This window comes from Cherax quadricarinatus, chromosome 24 (assembly GCF_038502225.1).
Source record: "Cherax quadricarinatus isolate ZL_2023a chromosome 24, ASM3850222v1, whole genome shotgun sequence".
Classification (NCBI taxonomy): domain Eukaryota; kingdom Metazoa; phylum Arthropoda; class Malacostraca; order Decapoda; family Parastacidae; genus Cherax; species Cherax quadricarinatus.
Window position 1 is genome coordinate 32,959,448 of NC_091315.1, and position 12,867 is coordinate 32,972,314.

Below are 12,867 nucleotides of genomic sequence, written 5' to 3' on the forward strand. Positions count from 1 at the left end.
TCATCAACGTTATAATGAAACAACAGTGAACGTAACAACGTTATTCTTTGAGGACCTACTGTACTATGCAACAGTAACTAATACCATAGGGCTGTATTTAATATAGGAAAATCAAAGGAAAAGGAACTGAAAAACTATACAATATATAAGAAATACAGCATATTAATTAAACACAGAGTAAATTCTCAATTTAACAGACCTCGATTTAATGAACTTCAAAAATACAGGACAAAATCCACTGGGTCGAGGTTCAGAAACAACAGACAAAATCAAATCTGTTGGTTACAGAACTGTCCCTTATTATTATAATCACAACAAAATCACTTCATCTCTATGAACATCAATCACCATTACCAGCCACCAGCTCACCTTATTAGTCTGTTAAACTGAGAGTTTACCGTATATTTATTGCATTGATATTTTAGCTGCTCAGTACTTGCCTATTAACATACACATATTCATTATTTTTAGCTGTAATAAACAGATTAAAAGAACACGAGCAACTAATACGACATATTATTGTGGCAACGTTTCGCTCTCCAGGAGCCACAATAAAATGTCACATTAGTTGTACTTGTGTCCTTTTACCTAACATCTTTCTTTCTTTTTTCAACAAACCGGCCGTATCCCACCGAGGCAGGGTGGCCCAAAAAGAAAAACAAAAGTTTCTCTTTTTTAAATTTAGTAATTTATACAGGAGAAGGGGTTACTAACCCCTTGCTCCTGGCATTTTAGTCGCCTCTTACAACACGCATGGCTTACGGAGGAAGAATTCTGTTCCACTTCCCCATGGAGATAAGAGGAATTAAACAAGAACTAGAAAGAAAATAGCAGAAAACCCAGAGGGGTATGTGTGTATATATACGCTTGTACATGTATGTGTAGTGTGACCTAAGTGTAAGTAGAAGTAGCAAGACATACCTGAAATCTTGCATGTTTATGAGACAGAAAAAAGGACACCAGCAATCCTACCATCATGTAAAACAATTACAGGCTTTCATTTTACACTCACTTATCAGGACAGTAGTACCCCCCTGGGCGGTTGCTGTCTACCAACCTACTACCTACAACTTTTAAAAAACAATAATTATTCACATAATGCTATATGCAGTTAAGTGTGCCAATTTATAAAGGGCAACTACTAAAAATTTAAAAAAACAATGCAATAAAAAAACAGAAATTTTTTTTATATCAATGAGATAGTGCATTGGAAGACAAAATGAATTACATATATAATACAGTTCACTAACATATTGCAATATCAAAATTATTATTGTGCAAGAGCAGTTTCTTTTAGTTCCCGTCTTAAAATCTTTCCTGTTGGAGATTTTGGTATGGTGTCAACAAATTTGACGCCGCCTGACAACTGTTTGTGAGGAGCAACCTCATCAGCAACATAATCAGCTATGGCTTTTTCAGATACATTAGATCCAGGCACTAAGACCACATAAGCTCTGGGTACCTCTCCTGATCTCTCATGTGGAAGACCAATCACTGCCACATCTGCTACATGAGGATGCTTTCGTATTACATCCTCCAATTCAGCTGGTGCAACCTTGTTAGAGGAAAATTGAAGAGTTACTATAGGTGATTTAAATAAAATATAATTGTAATGCATAAATTAAAGAATCTAAAATGGGGAAAAATAATTCTATGAGCTAATTTAAATAGTCGAAGAGTGGCAAACATGACTGAGCAGAATCTGGAGGCCCCTGTTTTGAAGAATAACAGTCTGTACAAAAATCCTAACACCACAGTAGCATGCATATTCAGTGGCATATACCTCCTATCAATGTGTAAATTACCACTCCATATTAGTAAGATCTAATTCCATCTACATAATGAGACATCAGTAAATAACCTCATAAGAGCAGTAAGTGACAGGCACAGAGAGCTGACTGACAGGAAATTGACAAATGGATCAATGTTGTTCTACAAAAATACAAAGCCTCTACAATAGGCATTGTGCTATTAAAATTAAGCAGACCACAGCAGAGACTAAGTAGCCCATGGCTAACAATGAACATTTTATCTAATATTATATTGCTAATGTTTTTTTTTTTTAACAAACCAGCCATATCCCACCGAGGCAGGGTGGGATATGGCCTCTTACGACACACATGGCTTATGGAGGAAGAATTCTGTTCAACTTCCCCATGGAGATAGAGGAAATAAGCAAGAACAAGAAGTAGGTAGTATGTTGGTAGACAGCAACCACCCAGGGAGGTACTACTGTCCTGCCAAGTGAGTGTAAAACGAAGGCCTGTAATTGTTTTACATGATGGTAGGATTGCTGGTGTCCTTTTTTCTGTCTCATAAACATGCAAGATTTCAGGTACGTCTTGCTACTTCTACTTACACTTAGGTCACACTACACATACATGTACAAGCATGTATATACACACCCCTATGGGTTTTCTTCTATTTTCTTTCTAGTTTTTTTTTTTTTAACAAGTCGGCCTTCTCCCACTGAGGCAGGGTGACCCAAAAGGAAAGAAAATCCCCAAAAAGAAAATACTTTCATCATCATTCAACATTTTCACCTCACTCACACATAATCACTGTTTTTGCAGAGGTGCTCAGAACACAACAGTTTAGAATCATATACGTATAAAGATACACAACATGTCCCTCCAAACTGCTAATATCCCGAACCCCTCCTTTAGAGTGCAGGCATTGTACTTCCCATTTCCAGATTTCCAGGACTCAAGTCCGGCTATATAAAAATAACCGGTTTCCCTGAATTTTTTTTTTTTTCAACAAGTTGGCCGTCTCCCACCGAGGCAGGGTGACCCAAAAAAGAAAGAAAATCCCCAAAAAGAAAATGCTTTCATCATCATTCAACACTTTCACCACACTCACACATAATCACTGTTTTTGCAGAGGTGCTCAGAATACAACAGTTTAGAAGCATATATGTATAAAGATACACAACATATCCCTCCAAACTGCCAATATCCCAAACCCCTCCTTTAAAGTGCAGGCATTGTACTTCCCATTTCCAGGACTCAAGTCCGACTATATGAAAATAACTGGTTTCCCTGAATCCCTTCACTAAATATTACCCTGCTCACACTCCAACAGATCGTCAGGTCCCAAGTACCATTCGTCTCACTCCTATCTAACACACTCACGCACGCTTGCTGGAAGTCCAAGCCCCTTGCCCACAAAACCTCCTTTACCCCCTCTCTCCAACCCTTTCGAGGACGACCCCTACCTCGCCTTCCTTCCCCTATAGATTTATATGCTTTCCATGTCATTCTACTTTGATCCATTCTCTCTAAATGACCAAACCACCTCAACAACCCCTCTTCTGCCCTCTGACTAATACTTTTATTAACTCCACACCTTTTCCTAATTTCCACACTCCGAATTTTCTGCATAATATTTACACCACACATTGCCCTTAGACAGGACATCTCCACTGCTTCCAACCATCTCCTCGCTGCTGCATTTACCACCCAAGCTTCACACCCATATAAGAGTGTTGGTACTACTATACTTTCATACATTCCCTTCTTTGCCTCCATAGATAACGTTTTTTGACTCCACATATACCTCAATGCACCACTCACCTTTTTTCCCTCATCAATTCTATGATTAACCTCATCCTTCATAAATCCATCCGCCGACACGTCAACTCCCAAGTATCTGAAAACATTTACTTCTTCCATACTCCTCCTCCCCAATTTGATATCCAATTTTTCTTTATCTAACTCATTTGATACCCTCATCACCTTACTCTTTTCTATGTTCACTTTCAACTTTCTACCTTTACACACATTCCCAAACTCATCCACTAACCTTTGCAATATTTCTTTAGAATCTCCCATAAGCACAGTATCATCAGCAAAAAGTAACTGTGTTAATTCCCATTTTGAATTTGATTCCCCATAATTTAATTCCACCCCTCTCCTGAACACCCTAGCATTTACTTCTTTTACAACCCCATCTATAAATATATTAAACAACCATGGTGACATTACACATCCCTGTCTAAGACCTACTTTTACCGGGAAGTAGTCTCCCTCTCTTTTACACACCCTAACCTGAGCCTCACTATCCTCATAAAAACTCTTTACAGCATTTAGTAACTTACCACCTATTCCATATACTTGCAACATCTGCCACATTGCTCCCCTATCCACTCTATCATATGCCTTTTCTAAATCCATAAATGCAATAAAAACTTCCCTACCTTTATCTAAATACTGTTCACATATATGCTTCAATGTAAACACTTGATCTACACATCCCCTACCCACTCTGAAACCTCCTTGCTCATCCGCAATCCTACATTCTGTCTTACCTCTAATTCTTTCAATTATAACCCTACCGTACACTTTTCCTGGTATACTCAATAAACTTATTCCTCTATAATTTTTACAATCTGTTTTGTCCCCTTTCCCTTTATATAAAGGGACTATACATGCTCTCCGCCAATCCCTAGGTTCCTTCCCCTCTTCATACATTTATTAAACAAAAGTACCAACCACTCCAACACTATATCCCCCCCTGCTTTTAACATTTCTGTCATGATCCCATCAGTTCCAGCTGCTTTACCCCCTATCATTCTACGTAATGCCTCACGTACCTCCCCCACACTTACATTCTGCTCTTCTTCACTCCTAAAAGATGGTATACCTCCCTGACCAGTGCATGAAATTACCACCTCCCTTTCTTCCTCAACATTTAAAAGTTCCTCAAAATATTCTCGCCATCTACCTAATACCTCCCTCTCCCCATCTACTAACTCCCCTACTCTGTTTTTAACTGACAAATCCATACTTTCCCTAGGCTTTCTTAACTTGTTTAACTCACTCCAAAATTTTTTCTTATTTTCATTAAAATTTCTTGACAGTGCCTCTCCTACTCTATCATCTGCTCTCCTTTTGCACTCTCTCACCACTCTCTTCACCTTTCTTTTACTGTCCATATACTCTGCTTTTCTTATAACACTTCTGCTTTGTAAAAACCTCTCATAAGCTAACTTTTTCTCTTTTATCACACCCTTTACTTCATCTTTCCACCAATCACTCCTCTTTCCACCTGCCCCCACCCTCCTATAACCACAAACTTCTGCCACACATTCTAATACTGCATTTTTAAAACTATTCCAACCCTCTTCAACCCCCCCACTAATCATCTTTGCACTAGCCCACCTTTCTGCCAACAGTCACTTATATCTCCCCCGAACTTCCTCCTCCCTTAGTTTATACACTTTCACCTCCCTCTTACTTGTTGTTGCCACCTTCCTCTTTTCCCATCTACCTCTTACTCTAACTGTAGCTACAACTAAATAATGATCTGATATATCAGTTGCCCCTCTATAACATGTACATCCTGGAGCCTACCCATCAACCTTTTATCCACCAATACATAATCTAACAAACTACTTTCATTACATGCTACATCATACCTTGTATATTTATTTATCCTCTTTTTCATAAAATATGTATTACTTATTACCAAATCTCTTTCTACACATAGCTCAATTAAAGGCTTCCCATTTACATTTACCCTTGGCACCCAAAATTTACCTACTACTCCCTCCATAACATTTTTACCCACTTTAGCATTGAAATCCCCAACCACCATTACTCTCACACTTGATTCAAAACTCCCCACACATTCACTCAACATTTCCCAAAATCTCTCTCTCTCCTCTACACTTCTTTCTTCTCCAGGTGCATACACGCTTACTATAACCCACTTTTCACATCCAATCTTTATTTTACTCCACATAATCCTTGAATTAATACATTTATAGTCCCTCTTTTCCTGCCATAGCTTATCCTTCAACATTATTGCTACTCCTTCTTTAGCTCTAACTCTATTTGAAACCCTTCACTAAATATTACCCTGCTCACACTCCAACAGATCGTCAGGTCCCAAATACCATTTGTCTCCATTCACTCCTATCGAACACGCTCATGCACACCTGCTGGAAGTCCAAGCCCCTCGCCCACAAAACCTCCCTTACCCTTTCTTTCCAACCTTTTCGAGGACGACCCCTATCCCGCCTTCCTTCCCCTACAGATTTAAATGCTCTCCATGTCATTCTACTTTGATCCATCCTCTCTAAATGACCAAACCACTTCACCACCCCTCTTCAGCCCTCCGACTAATACTTTTATTAACTCCACACCTTCTCCTAATTTCCACACTCCGAATTTTCTGCATAATATTTACACCACACATTGCCCTTAGACAGGACATCTCCACTGCCTCTTGTTCTTGTTTATTTCCTCTTTCCTCCATGGGGAAGTGGAACAGAATTCTTCCTCTGTAAGCCATGCGTGTTGTAAGAGGTGACTAAAGTGCCGGGAGCAAGGGGCTAGTAACCCCCTGCCTTGGTGGGATACAGCCGGTTTGTTGAAAAAAAAAAAAAGAACTATTAAGAAAAGAGAAGAAAACCCAGACAGTGATGGAGTGAATGATGGTGAAAGTTTTTCTTTTTCGGGCCACCCTGCCTTGGTGGGAATCGGCCAGTGTGATAATAAAAAAAAAATAAATAAATAAATAAATATATATATATATATATATATATATATATATATATATATATATATATATATATAATATATATATATATATATATATATATATATATATATATATATATATATATATATATATATATATATATATATATATATACAGCAACGTTTTACCAATGCTCTTATATGGGTGTGAAGCATGGGTGATGAATGTTGCAGCGAGGAGAAGGCTGGAGGCAGTGGAGATGTCATGTCTGAGGGCAATGTGTGGTGTGAATATAATGCAGAGAATTCGTAGTTTGGAAGTTAGGAGGAGGTGCGGGATTACCAAAACTGTTGTCCAGAGGGCTGAGGAAGGGTTGTTGAGGTGGTTCGGACATGTAGAGAGAATGGAGCGAAACAGAATGACTTCAAGAGTGTATCAGTCTGTAGTGGAAGGAAGGCGGGGTAGGGGTCGGCCTAGGAAAGGTTGGAGGGAGGGGGTAAAGGAGGTTTTGTGTGCGAGGGGCTTGGACTTCCAGCAGGCGTGCATGAGCATGTTTGATAGGAGTGAATGGAGACAAATGGTTTTTAATACTTGACGTGCTGTTGGAGTGTGAGCAAAGTAACATTTATGAAGGGGTTCAGGGAAACCGGCAGGCCGGACTTGAGTCCTGGAGATGGGAAGTACAGTGCCTGCACTCTGAAGGAGGGGTGTTAATGTTGCAGTTTAATAACTGTAGTGTAAAGCACCCTTCTGGCAAGACAGTGATGGAGTGAATGATGGTGAAAGTTTTACTTTTTTCGGGCCACCCTGCCTTGGTGGGAATCGGCCAGTGTGATAATAAAATAATAAAATATATATATATATATATATATATATATATATATATATATATATATATATATATATATATACAGTGGACCCCCGCATAGCGAACGCCTTGCATAGCGAACAATCCGCATAGCGGACGCTTTGTTCGCTAAAATTTTGCCCCGCATAGTGGACAAAAACCCGCTCAGCGGCCTTCGTCCGAGACGCGTCCAATGTGTGCCCTCAGCCAGTCTCACATGTGCCGCCCGTGCCATTGTTTACCAGCCAGCCTCCGCGGTAACATTCAAGCATACACTCGGAATATTTCGTATTATTACAGTGTTTTCGGTGCTGTTTCTGGAAAATAAGTGACCATGGGCCCCAAGAAAGCTTCTAGTGCCAACCCTACACCTCAAAGGGTAAGAATACCCATTGAAATGAAGAAAGAGATCATTGATAAGTATGAAAGTGGAGTACGTATCACCGACCTGGTCAGGTTGTACAAGAAACCAAAATCAACCATCTCTTCTATTGTGGGCAAGAAAACGGCAATCAAGGAAGCTGTTGTTGCCAAAGGTTTAACTGTGTTTTCGAAACAAAGATCGCAAGTGATGGAAGATGTTGAGAGACTCTTATTGGTGTGGATAAATGAAAAACAGCTAGCAGGAGATAGCGTCTCTCAAGCGATCATATGTGAAAAGGCTAGGAAGTTGCATGACGATTTAATTAAAAAAATGCCTGCAACTAGTGATGATGTGAGTGAATTTAAGGCCAGCAAAGGTTGGTTTGAGAGATTTAAGAAGCGTAGTGGCATCCATAGTGTGATACGGCATGGTGAGGCTGCCAGTTTGGACCACAAAGCGGCTGAAAAATATGTGCATGAATTCAAGGAGTACATAGAAACTGAAGGACTGGAACCTGAACAAGTGTTTAATTGTGATGAAACAGGCCTGTTCTGGAAGAAAATGCCAAGCAGGACCTACATTACTCAGGAGGAAAAGGCACTCCCAGGACATAAGCCTATGAAAGACAGGCTTACTTTGTTGATGTGTGCCAATGCTAGTGGTGATTGCAAAGTTAAGCCTTTATTAGTGTATCACTCTGAAACTCCCAGAGCGTTCAGGCAAAAGAATGTCCTCAAGGATAATTTGTGTGTGCTGTGGAGGGCAAACAGTAAGGCATGGGTCACTAGGGAATTTTTCTATAACTGGTTACACCATGCATTTGCCCCCAATGTGAAAGATTACCTAACTGAAAAGAAATTAGACCTTAAGTGCCTCCTGGTGTTAGACAATGCCCCTGGTCATCCTACAGACGTGGCAGAGCGACTTTATGGGGACATGAGCTTCATTAAGGTGAAGTTTTTGCCTCCTAATACCACTCCTCTCCTGCAGCCCATGGACCAGCAGGTCATTTCCAACTTCAAGAAACTGTACACAAAAGCTCTGTTTCAAAAGTGCTTTGAAGTGACCACAGACACTCGATTGACTCTAAAAGAGTTTTGGAAGGATCACTTTAATATCCTCAATTGTGTAAACCTTATAGGTAAGGCTTGGGAGGGAGTGACTAAGAGAACCTTGAACTCTGCTTGGAAGAAACTGTGGCCAGAATGTGTAGACAAAAGGGATTTTGAAGGGTTTGAGGCTAACCCTGAGAGGAGTAGTATACCAGTTGAGGAATCAATTGTGGAATTGGGGAAGTCCTTGGGGTTGGAGGTTAGTGGGGAGGATGTGGAAGAGTTGGTGGAGGAGGACAATGAAGAACTAACCACTGATGAGCTGATAGATCAACTTCAAGAGCAAGAGGCCAGACCTGGGGAAACTGGTTCAAAGGAGGGGAGAGAGAAATTGAAGGAATTGCCTACTTCAAAGATTAAGGAAATGTGTGCAAAATGGCTTGAAGTGCAAACCTTTTTTGATGAAAATCACCCTCACACAGCTATTGCAAGCCATGCTGGTGACTGTTACAATGACACTGTTGTGAACCACTTTAGACAAATCATAAAGGAACGAGAGGTACAGGCCACTATAGACAGATATGTTGTGCGAAAGAAGTCCAGTGACTCTGAAGCTGGTCCTAGTGGCATTAAAAGAAGAAGGGAAGTAACCCCAGAAAAGGACTTGCTACCTCAAGTCCTAATGGAAGGGGATTCCCCTTCTAAACACTAACACTCTCTCTCCCCTCCTCCCATCCCATCAATCATCACCAGATCTTCAATAAAAGTAAGTGTCATGTAATTGTGCATGCCTTTTTCAGTTTGTGTGTACTAAAATTAACATTTTTTTGTGGTAAAAAAAATTTTTTTTCATACTTTTGGGTGTCTTGCACGGATTAATTTTATTTCCATTATTTCTTATGGGGAAAATTAATTCGCATAGCGAACATTTCGCATAACGGCCAGCCCTCTTGCACGGATTAAGTTCGCTATGCGGGGGTCCACTGTACATGTATATATATGTCGTGCCGAATATGTAAAACTGGTCAATTAGCAAGAACTCATTTAAAATTAGGCCCTTTCTAAAAATTTCTCTTATACGTTTCAAGATATATATTTTTTATTAATGTTAATGTAAAAATTTTTAATTTTGCACCAAAGGAATCTTAGAAAACTTACCTAACCTTAATGTAACAAGAGCAACTTATTTTAGCCTAACCCAACTAAATATATTTTAGATTTGTTTACAATAATTTAATGCTGGACAAACACAGTAATACTAAACAAACACAGTGAAATATATTTTTTTCGTTAGGTTCAGAATGATTTTGGCGAAATTATTGCATACACAAATTTTCACTTGTCCTATATGGCAAGATGAGCGTTGCTATTTAAGCCAAGATCGCAAATTCTGCCTATTCGGCACGACATATATATATATATATATATATACAGTGGTCCCTCGTTTTTCGTAATTAATCCGTTCCTGGAGGAGCTACTATAAACGAAATTTACGATTTGCGAATCAATTTTCCCCATAAGAAATAATGTAAATACAATATATCCGTTTCTGACACTCAGAAGTATTAAAACAAAAAATTTTTTTACATGAAATATACATGTAGTACATAAACAATACAATGGGAAATGATGAATGAAACATTAACAGCATAACACTTACTTTTATTGGAGATTCTTCTTAGTGTATGGGAGACTGGAGGAGGAGAGAGATTGGATTGTTTACAGTTTGGATGGGGAATCCCCTTCCAGCAACACCTCATGTACCAATTGCTTCTCTGGGGTTGCTTCTCTTCTCTGTTTCTTAATGCCACTAGGACCACCTTGAGAGTCACTCTAGTCCTGTCTTGCGAAGTAACTGTGGAGAGAGCTCTGTTTCTGGCGTCTCTTTAACACTTCCCTAAAATGGTACAAGACTTTGTCACTGTACGTATTTCTCACCTTCTTTACCACAGGCTTGGCACTAGGAGCTTTCATTGGAGCCATGGTAGCTTATTTAGTACTTGCAAGCACTAAAATGAGTGGAATATTATGAAATATTTCATAGGAGCACTTGAGGGGATCTTCACTCACTGGTAAACAATGCCAGACTGGCTGGGTAGGGAGGCCTACCCAGTGGGCTCACACCGTGCGTAAGCGTCCTGGACGAACTACTATTCGCGAGTCAACCTATGAAAAGCGAGTCCATGTTTATACGAAAATACCCCTATGATTGGCGAAATTTACGATTGCCGAGAACTACGAAAAGCGAGGGACCACTGTATATGCTTGTACATGCATGTGTAGTGTTACCTAAGTGTAAGTAGAAGTAGCAAGATGTACCTGAAATCTTGAATGTTTATGAGACAGAAAAAAGACACCAGCAATCCTACCATCTTGTAAAACAATTACAAACTTTTGTTTCACACTCACTGGGCAGAATGGTAATACCTCCCTGGGTGGGACTTGTCTGCATACCTACAGCCTAGGAATGTTATTTTGTGTTAACATCTTACATTTGTGTTAGTTGTCTTTAGTGATAATGAGTCCAGAATGAGTAGTGGTGAACTGCTACAAAGCCAGAAACAGGCTAGATGATAGAGGGTATCAATAGGTTGACCTATTATTCTCTGGAAGATGTCAATGCTAATAAATGTCACATTTGTAACACTTGGGACCTGTCTGGGATCTCTTGATGCAAGGAATTACTAGAATTGGAACCAAGAGGTTCCAATTCTAGTAATGATTTATTGAGCCTGAAAACAAAAGACAACCATTTCCAGTAATGATTCACCAAGCCAGAAAACAGAAAAAAAAAATCATAATAAATGAAGAACAATACCTGAAGGATTACAGTGAACTGTGAATAATTTTTGCTCACCTGTAGACCTTTCACTTTTATGAGTTCCTTCAGTCGATCCACAATGAAGACATTGTCATTTGCATCAGCTTTGGCAATATCACCTGTATGAAGCCAGCCATCTTCATCAATTGTGTTTCTTGTTTCTTCCTCATTCCTGAAGTATCCTTTCATAACCTGATCAAATTTTATTATTATTATTATCACACTGGCCAATTCCCACCAAGGCAGGGTGGCCCGAAAAAGAAAAACTTTCACCATCATTCACTCCATCACTGTCTTGCCAGAAGGGTGCTTTACAATACAGTTTTTAAACTGCAATATTAACACCCCTCCTTCAGAGTGAAGGCACTGTACTTCCCATCTCCAGGACTCAAGTCCGGCCTGCCGGTTTCCCTGAACCCCTTCATAAATGTTACTTTGCTCACACTCCAACAGCACGTCAAGTATTAAAAACCATTTGTCTCCATTCACTCCTATCAAACACGCTCATGCATGCCTGCTGGAAGTCCAAGCCCCTCGCACACAAAACCTCCTTTACCCCCTCCCTCCAACCTTTCCTAGGCCGACCCCTACCCCGCCTTCCTTCCACTACAGACTGATACACTCTTGAAGTCACTCTGTTTCGCTCCATTCTCTCTACATGTCCGAACCACCTCAACAACCCTTCCTCAGCCCTCTGGACAACAGTTTTGGTAATCCCGCACCTCCTCCTAACTTCCAAACTACGAATTCTCTGCATTATATTCACACCACACATTGCCCTCAGACATGACATCTCCACTGCCTCCAGCCTTCTCCTCTCTGCAACATTCATCACCCATGCTTCACACCCATATAAGAGCGTTGGTAAAACTATACTCTCATACATTCCCCTTTTTGCCTCCAAGGACAAAGTTCTTTGTCTCCACAGACTCCTAAGTGCACCGCTCACCCTTTTCCCCTCATCAATTCTATGATTCACCTCATCTTTCATAGACCCATCCGCTGACACGTCCACTCCCAAATATCTGAATACATTCACCTCCTCCATACTCTCTCCCTCCAATCTGATATCCAATCTTTCATCACCTAATCTTTTTGTTATCCTCATAACCTTACTCTTTCCTGTATTCACTTTTAATTTTCTTCTTTTGCAGACCCTACCAAATTCATCCACCAATCTCTGCAACTTCTCTTCAGAATCTCCCAAGAGCACAGTGTCATCAGCAAAGAGCAACTGTGACAACTCCCACTTTATGTGTGATTCTTTATCTTTTAACTCCACGCCTCTTGCCAAGAC

General features: G+C 40.0%; 1 protein-coding gene across 2 annotated transcripts in view; it reads right to left on the minus strand.

Moving 5' to 3' along the window:
- Nucleotides 1-1,069: 1,069 nt before the first annotated feature.
- The window catches only part of LOC128690904 (uncharacterized), an 87,971-nt gene continuing 76,173 nt past the window's right edge, over nt 1,070-12,867 (minus strand). The window contains exons 8-9 of one of the 2 annotated variants that reach the window (XM_070088319.1): nt 11,607-11,762; nt 1,070-1,555 (exon numbers count right to left, since the gene is read on the minus strand). In XM_070088319.1, the coding sequence (XP_069944420.1) occupies nt 1,271-1,555; nt 11,607-11,762 (441 nt within the window). In that variant the 3' untranslated portion in view covers nt 1,070-1,270. The remainder of the gene's footprint in view (nt 1,556-11,606; nt 11,763-12,867) is intronic. The other variant, XM_070088320.1, reaches the window with a different exon arrangement.